Source organism: Rhinolophus ferrumequinum (genome assembly GCF_004115265.2).
Source record: "Rhinolophus ferrumequinum isolate MPI-CBG mRhiFer1 chromosome 15 unlocalized genomic scaffold, mRhiFer1_v1.p scaffold_54_arrow_ctg1_1, whole genome shotgun sequence".
NCBI lineage: Eukaryota > Metazoa > Chordata > Mammalia > Chiroptera > Rhinolophidae > Rhinolophus > Rhinolophus ferrumequinum.
The window spans coordinates 13,579,298-13,592,044 of NW_022680357.1; the positions used below are offsets into that span (position 1 = coordinate 13,579,298).

The following is a 12,747-nucleotide window of genomic DNA, read 5'->3' on the forward strand; positions in this document are numbered from 1 at the left end:
TCCTGCACGCCGTGGGGCTGCGAGCGGAGCCGGGCGCCGGGGCGGGGCTGGGCGGGGCGGGGCCGCCGCATCACGACCCGCCGGCCAATCAGGCGGCGTTGCGGCCGCTTTCCCTCCCCGCTGCCTCCAGTCGTCGCCGCTGCCAGCCGCCGGGCCTGTCTGCCCGCCGCGCCGCTGCTTCACGCCTGCCGGTGCCCGCCGGTGCCCGCGCCGGCCGCATGGAGCTCCAGGGCTTCTGCAGCGCGGACGGCTCCGACCCCTTCTGGGTAAGTGCTCGGCGGCCGCCCGGACCGCGTGGGGCGGCGGGAGGGAGGGCGCCCGGCAGGCTGGGACGCCGGCTTGCGGGGGAAGCACCGGGCTGGGCGGGCGGGCGGGCCCGCAGACCCCGGGCACCCGCTGCCGACCAGAGCGCCGCGTTCCCCGCTCTGCAGCCGGCCTGGGGGTCCCGCTCCCACCCGCCCGCGGCGGCTCCTTCGGGAGTGCCGCGGATGAAGGAAAACTTGGGTAATTCAGTTCCGGGGGAAGGGGGAGCGATTTGCATGTGCCCAGCTTTGGGGTTTGGGGGAAAAGGTGAAGGGCCAGAGCCTGGGGGAGGGGCTGAAAGGAGTGGTCCTTCCTGCTTTGGGGTTCCCTCTCCAGTTACTAACCTTCCAGGGAAGGGGAGGGCAGAGATGGAGGGCGCCAGAGATGGAGGGCGGTAAAGGCGGTTGTCTCTCTGGTGAAGTTTTCCCATCTCCTTTGTGGGCTGGGGTCCCCCCATTCACAAAGAACGCCCCATAATCCAAGGGCTGAGCTGGGGAGGGGCTCTGGCTGTGGAAAGGGGCTTCCCAGTGATTGGTTGAGGTTTACCCTTTCCCCAGTTGTTTTGCATCCATGTTACTCTTCCGTGGTTACATCTTTTTATCGTCTTTTACTTTCTTTCGGCTTAATTACTCTGTGGGGAGTTTGGAGGAACATGGGAAGAATTAGGGAAGTTTGAGGAACAGCCAGGAAAGAAGGTAGGGCTGCTCACCCCAGGCATGTCTCACCTGACTCTCGGGTTAGGTTTGGGGTGCAGCTGAGGATGCCCAGGCCCCTGGTACCAGTGGGGGCATGCCACCCCACCCCTGTAATATGAGGCTCCTCTCTGTGAGGACCTCCGCCAGTTTTTACCTCTGCAAGTTTTCTTCTGAATGTTCAGTGTTGAGCCTGGTTGGGTCTCCAGAGTCGGCTTCCTGTGGTTTAATCCCGGCGTCTCTGGCTTTAGCTTCCCTCTAATGGGGGAATTCCTCCTTTGTTCCAGGAGGGCACTTGTGTTAGGCCATGGTGGTTATTCATAAACACCATAGGCAGATCTGGACATGATAGTTTTTCCACTTTTGTGTAGGCTTCAGGAGAAAGAAACACCCTTGGTGATTAGTATTCAAAAATAACTTCTTGTCCTGTTTTGTGGTCCTTTCCTTTCAGGCTGCACTTGGAGTGTTGAAAAAGTCATTCTTCAGGGCCCCGTGGGAAGGCTTTATTTTGGGGGCATACCTTTTGGTAGAACAACCAATCTCACCTGGTATCCCTCCCATTGTCAGGCCAGTGGGATCAGAGATTTACTCAAAGGCTGGAAACAGCTGTGTATTCAGGGTCTGGGAGTGATTGGAGAGCAGGCCATTTGCAAAGTAGGACTATTTAGCAGAGAGGAAAACCTGTGGAGTCCTTGCTCTCTGTGCCAGGTATAACAGCAATAAGAGTTTTTCTGCAAGGATCCAGATGGTATAGTGTTGCTATGAATTCTGGGGTATTGTTCTTTTCTTCTCCTAAATTATAGAGGGGAATCAAATACATCCTCATATAGAATCTAATGTATGGTCATATATATTTATATGTATATATTTATATGTATGGTCATATATATTTATATAATATGTATGACCATACATTAGATTCTGTATCAGGATGTACTTGATTGATGACTAATGAGGTTTTCCAAAATCGAGTGTGTTTGGGGAGTGTCCTCTGTTTGTTTAGCTTAAGAAACTCATCTGGGAAGACCAGTTGGGTTTTTTTCTCCTTGCAAGGACGTTGCGCTGCAGAAATTGCCAGGTGATTGACCTTCACCTCTGTCAGGCCCCCCATGTTCCCTCAGCCTTTGGCCGTCCAGACTTCCCTCCCTCTGGATCCCTCCTTCCTCTGGATACCTGGACGTGCTGGATGCCCCAGTTTCTGGAGGTGCCCTGGAACCAGAGTTTGAGTGTGTGCAGCTGGGGCCTGAGAAGAAACCCAATGTAACAGAAAACAGATAGCTTCTGTGTTTTCTAGGTCTGCACGCTCAAGGCCAGGGGAAACTGCCCCCCCCCCCATACAGATAACTGTGACCTTGGACAAGCCACTTTGCTTCTCCAGGCCTTAGTTTCCTCATATGTTAAATGCCGGCAGGAGCCCAAAATGTCCTGGCCTCCTAGGGTCGTTGTAAAGAGTAAATGACTTCATCTTGTGTGTGGCACAACTGGTGTCCTGCTTAGAGTTAAACAATGGTTATTATTTTTTCTAAAGATGAAGTTGTGTGTTTTGAGTCACTCATCCCTCCCACTTATGGACCCACTTTTTATTCAGCTGGTGGAGATGGATGGGATCGGGCCACCCACTCGTGCCCCTGATCAAGACCGTGTTGAGAAATCAAAGTGAATAGTGTAGGTGACATGCTTATCAGAGCTTTGTTCCTGGGCCTGTACCTGCCTCTGAGACCCAAGGAATTTCCAGAAAAACCAGTGTGGAAATGGTCCATGGTGAGAGTTCTATTGACTTAACTGCCTTCACTCAGGCAAATGTCTGGGGTGAAAAAAGAGGAAGTTAGTTATCTAAATGGAAAATGGGCTGCGTTCACTGCACGCTGCTGGAGTTTGACAGTTGGGGATCCCTGGAGTCGGGTATGGGGCTGGTAGGAGGGGCTGTTCTATGGCTGACGTTTGAAATGATGGCTGGAATCATGAGTCTGGGCCTCTCCTTGCAAGCTGATTTTTTAAATCATTAATAGGTTGCATGTCCAGTGTGGGAAACTTGGGAAATGTCGAAAAGTAGAGGAAAGAAATCAGTGAGCAGTGTGGTGCTGTGGCTCAGAGCAAATGCCCCCATTTCGTGGGTTCAACTCCTGGCCCTGCAGCTTAGGGGAGTACTTCCCCCCACCTCAGTTTCCCCTGGTTGAAAATGGGGGTGATAACAGAACCAAGCGAATAGCATAGGGCTAAAGCGCGGCGTAAACAAGTCAGTCCTCGACAGCAGCTGAGAAGGTGGCTGCTTTGCACGTAGTCAGCACTCAGGAAGTGTAAGCAGTGACACCCACGAGAGCTCCCAAGTTATGATGTGGTCCTGGTGCAGTTTGCCACACAGATGCTCCGAGCCATCCCCCCACTCCAGAAGCCGCTGAGTATTTGAATTAGCCAGCAAAGGGCGCGAGAAGGGGTCTGTATTAGAAATTCCTCTTGAGGGTAAGGTCTGGCTTTGGAGTCAGTCTGATTCCTTGGCGTCACAACAATGGATGAAAAGCCAAAATTTTCTCCATCCTCCAAATACTCTGCTGGTTTTCAGACTCATCGCGTTGCCTTCCTCTCCCCTTCCCCCCTTTTCCACGCTCCCCCCTTCCAGTTCCCCATCTCTCCCTTCCTTGGGGATTGTTAGAGCTGACAGGGACCCTGAAACTCATGGGGCCTCCCTTTCACTCATCCCACTTTCCCCAGCTTGAATCTGAGAATGGCCCAAGGTAACAAGGTAAATGGCTTTGGGAGGAGAAAAGGGGAACCTCGGAGCAGACAGGGCAGGGTTCCCGGGGTGCCCTTGGGCCTTGCAGAAGGAAGCTACAGCTGGCTGTTAGGCAGAGACTGATGAGGGGCCTGGACCAGCTGTTTGTGATAGTCTTTGGGGGGGGGCGGTGCCTTTGGACCGTGCTGGTGCATGAAAATCTCACCACTGTGCACTCAACTTCTAGGAACTGCTATCTCCACCTGGGTATCTCCAACTTCCCGGGTCCCAGAGAGAACTTGGGCCCCTCCCTCCCCCAGCCCTCTGCACCTCAGTTAATGGCAGCCTGGTCTTCAGAGGCTCAGGCGAAAGCCCCCGTCATCCTTGACTTCTTTCCCTCCCATTCCATGTCTGATCTGTCAGCAGATCCTGTTGCCTCTTCCTTCAAAATGTTTCCAAACCTGCCTGCTTCTCACAGCCTCCCTGCTACTGCTCTGCTCTGGTCTGCAGCTATTGGCTCACTCCCAGATTTGAACATTCCTTCCTCTCTGCTCTCCCTGCTTCCCTCCTGGACCCTACAGTCGAGTCCCAACCCCAGAGCCACAGGGATCCTGTCCCTCTTCTGCTTAAAACCCTGCAGTGGATCCCCACTTCCCTCAGGATAAAAGCCAAGGGCTCAGAGAGCTTACGAGGCCTGGCCCCATCACGGCTGATCCTATTGTTGCTTCTTTCTTTCTCACTCCGCTCCAGCTGCACAATCAACCTGCTGCAGCGCCTTTGCATTGGCTGTTTCCCCTGCCTGGGATGCTCCTTCTGCTATAAATCCTTGTTCACGTGTCGCCTCGGGGCGCTCACCCCCTACGCCAATAGGCCCTGCTCTTCCCCGTAGCACTTACTACCATCTGATACACCAAATATTAATTAATTAACTCATGAATGAATTAATTTTTCCTCTCCGTAAATTACCACCAAAAGGGCAACTTCACGAGGGCAAGGATTTTTGCCTGTATTTGTTTATGGCCAGAATCCCAGCACCTAGAACAGTGCCTGGAACATAGTAGGTGCTCAGTAACCATTTGTTGAGCGAAGAATGACATGAAGCGGTAGAATGGCTTTTGAGCTGCCTTGAAGCCTGTCTCCAGAGATCCCTAAGGATGGAAGTCACTCACCTGTCTCAAATGGATACTCAGGTAGACAGAGCCCTCCAACTTCCACCTTTGCTTATATTTTATCTTGCCCGGGTCAACCTGAGTCTCACCCGTCTCTTTTCCCAGGACCCATTGCCTCACGCCCAGTCGGCTCAATTAACATTTGAATGTGAGTGTCTTAGATACCAGTTCTAAAGTGGGCATTAGATCTAGCCTACCCATGTGCTGGTTTGGCTTTGCTTTAATTATGAATCACTGTCATTGCTAATATTTACTGATTTGTATGACTTCACAGAAAAATCTGGATTTCTGGCTTCCCTTGAGAAATCAGAAGCTCCAACAGCACGGGGCCTGCCTTTGTACGTGGTAGCAGTCAGCCGAGTGGTTGCAGTTTGCCTCCATCCTTACTCCTTCCTGCAGCTTCAATTCTCAGGGCAGTGTCCAGTGCCTTTTTTCACTGTGCTGTCTCACCTGGTCTGCGTCCATCACCTGGCCCCTGTAGGTGTTTGAGTTGGCATCCCCTGCTTCGAAGCCCAGCCTTTGGGTGAAGTGACTGGGGCCTAACGGAATCACTAGCTTGATGACACACAGATCCTGGCTCCAGCCTAGTCGTGTTGGCAGGAAGGGGATGGATAAACTGATCATTGATGCCAGAGGCATTTGAAGCAGGCGTCTCATTTCTAGGGTAGCTCCAGATTTTCATGCTGGGATAAGGTCTAGCTTTTATTGTCCGATCTTCATGGTCAGTAAAACCCATGCCCATAAAAACTTGCCCGAACATTGTGCAAAAAAGAATTACAGTGCTAATGTAGTGGGTGTGGGTAGTGACAGGGTTCTGGATGTCCAGAGGCGAGCGCTTCCCCCAGCCTGGCTGGGAACCCGGGACGTGTCCCTTCGGATGCAGGTGGGGACCTGTACTTACCTCTTGAACGCGGAGGGTTGAAAGAGGCCTTTGGGGAACCAGTGTGGGGGCTGGGTGGGAGGTGTAGGACACGGTTTCTCAGCCTCGCCATTCCTGACAGCTGGGGGGCCGTTCTGGGCACTGTCCTATGTTTAGCTGCTTCCCTGGCCCCCACCCACTGGGTGCCAGTATACCTCTCCTTGTCTGGATGACAGAAATGTCCCAGACATTGTCACGTGTCCCCTGGGTGGCAAAGTCACACAGCCATTGGTGTGGAGGAATCTAGAGAAGACATTTTGGGCAAGACTTTGGCCCCCGTGCTTTTATTTCCCTTAGAGTTTCTAGGCTGTTGGACTTCTTTGTAATTGGCTTATTGCGGTTGCCTTGGAGAAGCTTAATGAGACGTAAGGAGGTTAAACTCCAATTAGCAAGCGACCATTTTCATGCTGTTTGCCCCTCTTCCCCTAGGGCCATGTCCCTCACCCCTAATCCAGTCTGGATGGGGGGTGTGGAGGTTCTGCTGTGGGGAGAAAGCGCCTGTCTTTAGAGGTCAGGTTTGAAGCTCTGCTCCTTTGTTTTAAACTGCCCCAGGAGAGGTGGACAATTACAAAGTCGAGATTCAACTGACTGTCCCTTTGGTTTAATTGTAGGGTTCATATTCTGACGGATGTTGCCAAGTTCTGGAAAATGGGTCTCGATGACCACGGAGGACAGCCCTAGGCAGGCATTGCGTACCCTTAGGTAGTTAGTAATTGAGGGTTTTTTTTTTTTTTTTTTTTTTTTTTTTTGTTTATGAGGCTTTTCCCTTCCCTCTCTGAGTTTTCTCTCTGAGAACCTCAGTTTACCTTTTATTGGCCTCTCAGTAACTACCTGTTTGGGGAGAACGGAGAACGTAAGTGTGGTCTTTGAAAATACTAGAGTTGCTCTCTTGTTCTTCCCACAGCTGTTTTGCCCTCATTCATGTGTTCAATCTTGTATTATTAACTGTGGGCCTACTATGTGCTGGCACTGTTCTAGACACTGGGAATATATCTATGAATGGGACAGACGAGACTTAGGTGCTCATGGAGCTCACACTGGGGATTATTAAACCAATTTTGGGTAGTGGTTAAGTGTTGCAGTGACATAACCAGGAAGAACTGGGGTGGGGTGCAAGCTATGATAGAGGGATGTCCAGAGAAGACGTTTCAGAGGAGGTGACATTTGACCTGTGAGCTGGATGGTGAAGCTGGTTGTGCAAGGATGGGGGGAAGGGATTCCCAGATAAAGGGAATAGCAAGTGCAAAGGCCCTGGGGTGCTTGGTGAGGTCAGAGTATCAGAGCTTAACTCAAAGGAATTGCAGAGCCCATCTCATAAAAATCTGGCCTGGAGCACTCTGCAAAAATGAATAAAGCACTAATCAAATGGCTTGTGGTAATAATAAGGGTCTGGAAATTCTGGGTAGGAAACTTACCCCAGCTTGGCAAGGAAATGGAGCAATATTTGTGCCTGGACAAAGGCCTGGGTTTCTGATCCATTTATGTTTGTATGAATCTCAGGATTTTAAAATGAAGTTTATATTTTTTATGAGTCTAATTGGTTTCAGAACCTTAGCTGAAGCTCTTCAGAGTCAGACCAAGTTGGAATTTCCCTCCAAAGACTTTTCATGACCTATTAAGATGATGAGGTGCTTTCTTCGGCGATTAAAATGACTTTCTATATGTAGGTTGCTAGAAAACTCCTCTTTTAAAACTAGATGCTGAATTGATCTGGCTGATTGCATGAGGAAGATCTTGCACGGTAACTTTTTTGATTGTGCTGTTACTTTTAAGGTGAATATTCTAGAAGACGATGAAGGGGAAGTAAAAGTTTTGGTACTTCCCCTCCCTGCGCTCTGTTCCCAGCAGCTACAGATGGTAATTTCTTGGGTGTCCTTCTAGAAAAATTTCAAGCATATGCAAGTATGTATGAAGGGGTGAGAGAGAGAGCGAGAATGGAATATCTCGTTTCCCTCCCCAAATGGGCTCATATTCTAAACAATGTTCTGTATCTTGCTTCTTCCACTGAAAAACCCGGGTTGATTTTCTTTCCATGTTAAGTCCATGCCAATCGAAAGAAAAAGGAAATAGCACTTCTTAACCAGCCACACCTTCTTCTGTCGTATAACTGTACCATCTAATCCCCTGGTCCCCTTTTGGTCGCTGTCCGGGTGGGTTCCAGATTTTTGGCATGATGAACAGTGCTGCTTTAAACATCCCTGGGGACTCACCTTTGCACATATATGCAAATAGATGTAAACGACTCAGCAGAATACATTCCTCCATGAGAAACTGCCTGGGTTCAGAGATAGATGCATACTGAAATTTGATAACGCTAATTGTCAGGTGGCTGCCGTCGTTTTCACTCCCACTAGTGGACCCACCAGCATTTATTATGCACCTGTTGTGTCCTTGCCACTTGAGAGCATGGAGCAAGCTGGGAATTGACCAGGCTTTGTCCCTGTGTAGCGAGAGGGTTTTGCCCAGTTGAATTCAACCTTACTTTCCAGGAGGTTCGGTCCGGAGAATGCTTGTTGTTGTTTTTTTTCCCCAATTTTAAAAAGATGTGTTTACATTTTACACATCATTGTCTTCTCTGTTTAAAAAGTGCTTTTACGTCAACAATTTAACAACACGTAAAAGTTTGACTCATAATCCCACCTTCTAACACAACTCTGATTTAATTTTTACACCAATTTCCAGTTTAATCAGTTTTCTGATTACAAAACAAACAACATAAAGATATTTAAATCCTCAACATGCTACCGTCTGGACCTATCCTATAATCAAGGTATTCTTCTAGTTTTCTCTATAATACTAGAAATATTTATAAGCATACATAATATGTTTAAATTAGAATAGGTTCTGTTGTAATTACTCTGCATTTTATTTTTACTTAACATATGATGCATGTCAATACACAGAGCTCACTCTTTACAGTAGTTTAACATTTGAAGTTACAAATTTGCTATAATTCAGCCATTTCCCTATTAATAACCATTGCTTGCATTCATTTCCTATTTTTCTTCCTGAAAACAGTGTTCCAATCAACATCCTTTTACATAGGCCAAAATTATGTCAATTTTTTCTATTTAATAAGTATCGGTTGGTTATTTTCCAGAAAGGTTATAGAAAGTCCGTTTCTGGTGACAGTGAATGAGAATTTGCATTTCTCTGCATGCATCCTTCCCAGCCCTGGGCATGGCTGAATTTTAACTTGATGGATAGAAAAGATCTTATTTTCATCCACATTTCCTTTAGAAGTTGAACATCCTGCCACATTTCCCCCGGTGGGGTGCATGTTCTTTTTTGTGCATGTCTCTGGGTCCTTCTTGTACATCTGTACACTGGCTTATTTGTTTCCTCTTGATTTTCAGTAGCTCTTGACATACTGGGAGTCTTGTTCCTTTGTCTATCATGTGTGTTGCAAATACTTTTCCATAGGCCGTTGTTGGTCTATTGGCGTGTTACCATCCAATTCTTGTCCAGATTTGTACGTAATTCTGCGAGGTTGCATTTGTAGTGTGCCTGCCATTTTTTTTTTTAATTGGGGTGACAATTGTTAGTAAAATTACATAGATTTCAGGTGTACAATTCTGTATTACATCATCTATAAATCCCATTGTGTGTTCGCCACTCAGAGTCAGTTCTCCTTCCATCACCATATATTTGATCCCCCTTACCCTCATCTCCCACCCCCCACCCCCCTTACCCTCTGGTAACCACTATTGTCTGTGTCTGTGAGTTTTTGTTTCTCATTTGTTGTTTGCCTGCCATTTTCTATCCTACATTTTCCATTTACAGTTGTGAGAATTTTCCCATGTTCCTCCATTACTTTTAAAATTATACCTTTAAATGTCCAAGCCATTGTTCCTGGTATCATGGACTGTAATTTACATAATTACTACCTGTGGTTTGATGTTTAGGTTGCTGTCCTTCCCCTTTTTTTATTTTCTCTTTTGAAGAAACATTCAAACTTTTTTTAATTAAAAAACATGAAATGCTTTTTTTTTTTTTTTTTAAGAAATCATCATAATGAATATCATATGGATAGTGCCTGTTAACTTATTTCCTTAGAACATATTTTCAGGAGTGGAGTGCAGCATCTCAGAACATTAATTAGAAAAGGTTTCGCTCTAGCTATAGTCTTGTTTTTAAAAAAGGGTTGGCCCAGTTCACCATTCTAGCAAGGCCTAAGGATACACACTGTTGTTGTTTATATTATTATGAAGAGCAGATGATAGATACGTATTAATGACAGTGGCTTCTGGGGTCCCTTCAGTCAGCCTTTCAAAGCTGGAGACCAATGGCCCAGGGGAAAGTTGGAGCTGCCTGGTGCTGGGGAAGGTGACCTGGTAGTTAGTGATTGAATTACTTAATTCTTACTTGTTCTCTTCTTTGATTTCTCCACATATCCTAAATTATAGTGTTGTTTTTTTTTAAATGAGAATGGGAGCTTATAAAAGCATACTTGTTTTTTGTTTTCATTTACTAGTGCATGTTAGATATGGCTCATCTGTAATGAACTGGTATTTACTTGAAGATGATATGTTAACATGTACGTAATTAAGTAATTTGCTAATAATTGTTCCCTCTGGAGGCGGTTGGTTGTCACCTTGTTTTTTAGCCTCTGTGTACAGGGAGATCTGGGGAAAATGCGAAACATGACCTGGAGGGGTGGAGCATGGAGAGGGAGCTTCTCAGGAGCCCCTCACAGGACAGGGAACCTCTGAGGGTCTCGAGTTGTGCTTGTCAACAGAGCGCCCACCCGTTGGTCCCATGGCCTGGCCCCATTCAGCCGACCGTCTCTGAGGATCCCCTGAGTATCCCTGCACTGGCCATGACTCCCTCTAGCTACAAGGGAGGCAGGGAAAGAGAGCATTTTTTTTGTGGTTTTTTAGTGGGAGGCAGCAAGAGAGAAGGGAGTTGGGAAAGGCGGTTGAGTAACGCAGCCAGTGGTGTCTGCCACATCTGTATTTACGTAGTCCTGTCCTTTACATCAGGTCACTTTTTTGAAACCTAAATAAAAATATCCCACAGGAAGTTTCATTTCACTTTAGAATATCGATGAAGTCCCAGGTTGGTCGTATCGGTGTATTTACCTAACAGCTATTCAATATGTCACTACTCAAATGACAAAATAGGATAGTCGGCAAACTGCCTAGATCCGTGGTTCTCAACTCCAGGCGGTTTTGCTCCCGGAGAACATATTTCAACATCTGGAAACATTTTTGGTTGTCACAGTGGAGGGCGTGTGCTCTTGGCATCTAGCAGTTAGTGGCCAGGGCTGCTGCTAACATTATATAATGTACAGGGCAGCCCCCCAAGAACAAAGACTTACTGGGGCCCAAATGTCACTAGTGCTGAGGTTGAGATACACTCACCTAGATGCCCTTCGCGTGCGCCATGTTTTGGGAGAGGCTGTCACGTGTTGGGCACACTGTCTGTTTTCTCCTGGGTAACTGTGTCTCAGTAATACTTGACGTCCGTAGCCGGTTTGTAGGTTTTCAGACCTATTCCCGCAGGTAATTATCAGATCTCCAATAAGCTGTGAAGTACTTTAACATGCGGATGTGAATTCAAAATATTGTTGCTCCTTGAGCACTTGATAGAAATTAGGAGAAAGGAGCTCACGGGCCTTGAAGCTGACGTTTGAAGGAATAACCTTTTTGCCAGGCAAATCCTGTCCGAGTGTGTGTTTCCAGAAGAATCCTGTGTCGCAGAGAGGACCTCTCTCTGGGGTCAGGCAGAAACCAAAGCCTCTTGGGGACTGCCCATGTGCTCTGAAAGGGCTGTCCTTTGTCGGGTAGGAGATTTTTATGGCCTCCTTTCTACCTGGGTTTGGCAAAAACAACCTGGCCTGGGGAAGGAGCTGTGGAGACAAGAAGGCAGCTGGCAGGTGGAGATGAGCACATCAGGCTGCTGGCAGTTTTGCGTGAGCTGGCCTGGCCAGGTAGCTTGGCAGCTACACTCCTTCCTCCCTGCAAGTTAATTGAGTCGTTATGTCGTAAGGAGGCGGAGCCAGGATGGTCATTGCCTCCCTCCTAGCGCTAGCTGGGCTGAGAAGTAAGGGCATTTTGCTTTTTCCTTCTTGATTCTGGAAGCTTAGGAAAAGGCTTCTTGCCACCCCGTGGATGGCGCAGTTAGAGGTCAGGCTGTGAATGGAGGCATACCGCATTTCATTGAGTCCAAGAGGCCGGCAGTTGTGACATGCATCTCAGTTTCATCGGTGTTCTGCTGTGGAAAGGAGGCCGGCCGAGATTGTAGGATGCGTTCATTGTGAGAAACAGGCTGGTATCAAGGATAGTAACATGGGAAGAAACACGGGTCTTAGAAGCGACGCAAGATGATATTAACTTCCACTCCCTCCCTCTACCCCTTCTTCCCTCTTCTGTGCGTTAGTCCTTTTATTGTGGTAGTTCCGTGCTAAGTGCTGGGGGACACGCACATGGCGAGTGAAACGCTCGGTCTCCCTGTCCCGTGGAGCCCATGGCTGTGAAGATGTTTAGAGGAGCACAGCGCACAGGGAGCCAGTGTAGCCTCCGTTCAGATCCTGGTCCTGCTGCTCGCTGGCTGTGTGACCTTGGACAATGCCTCTACCTCTCTGTGCCTCTGTTGTCTCATGTGCAAAATGGGGAGCACGGTAGTGCCTCATAGAGCTGTACAACTGATTGAGTTAATATGCAATCAGTGTGCTAGTCCTGTTACTGTTAAGTGCTGTTGCTATTACTTTAGCCGCGTCATTGTTTCTACAATTCTCGTCATGCGTATTGTCACGCAGCTGTCCCTGCTCTGGCCAAAGCGAAATGCAAGATAGAAAACGTGCTAGACAGTGGTATAGTTCTAGGATGGCCCCAAGTTAGCCATGGTTAACCTCTGGTTCTTTGGGTAACACAGTCTCCTCGGCCCGGGGCAGGGAGCCTTTTCATTCTGCACCTCAGTTTCCACACCTGTAAAATGGAGAATAATAGTACC

The 12,747-nt window shown here is 47.9% G+C and overlaps 1 protein-coding gene across 2 annotated transcripts in view; it reads left to right on the top strand.

Moving 5' to 3' along the window:
• The first annotated feature begins 132 nt into the window (after positions 1 to 132).
• Positions 133 to 12,747, top strand: part of ABCC1 (ATP binding cassette subfamily C member 1) — a 116,163-nt gene continuing 103,548 nt past the window's right edge. For both annotated transcript variants that reach the window (XM_033101156.1, XM_033101157.1), the window contains exon 1: positions 133 to 266. In XM_033101156.1, the coding sequence (XP_032957047.1) occupies positions 219 to 266 (48 nt within the window). In that variant the 5' untranslated portion in view covers positions 133 to 218. The remainder of the gene's footprint in view (positions 267 to 12,747) is intronic.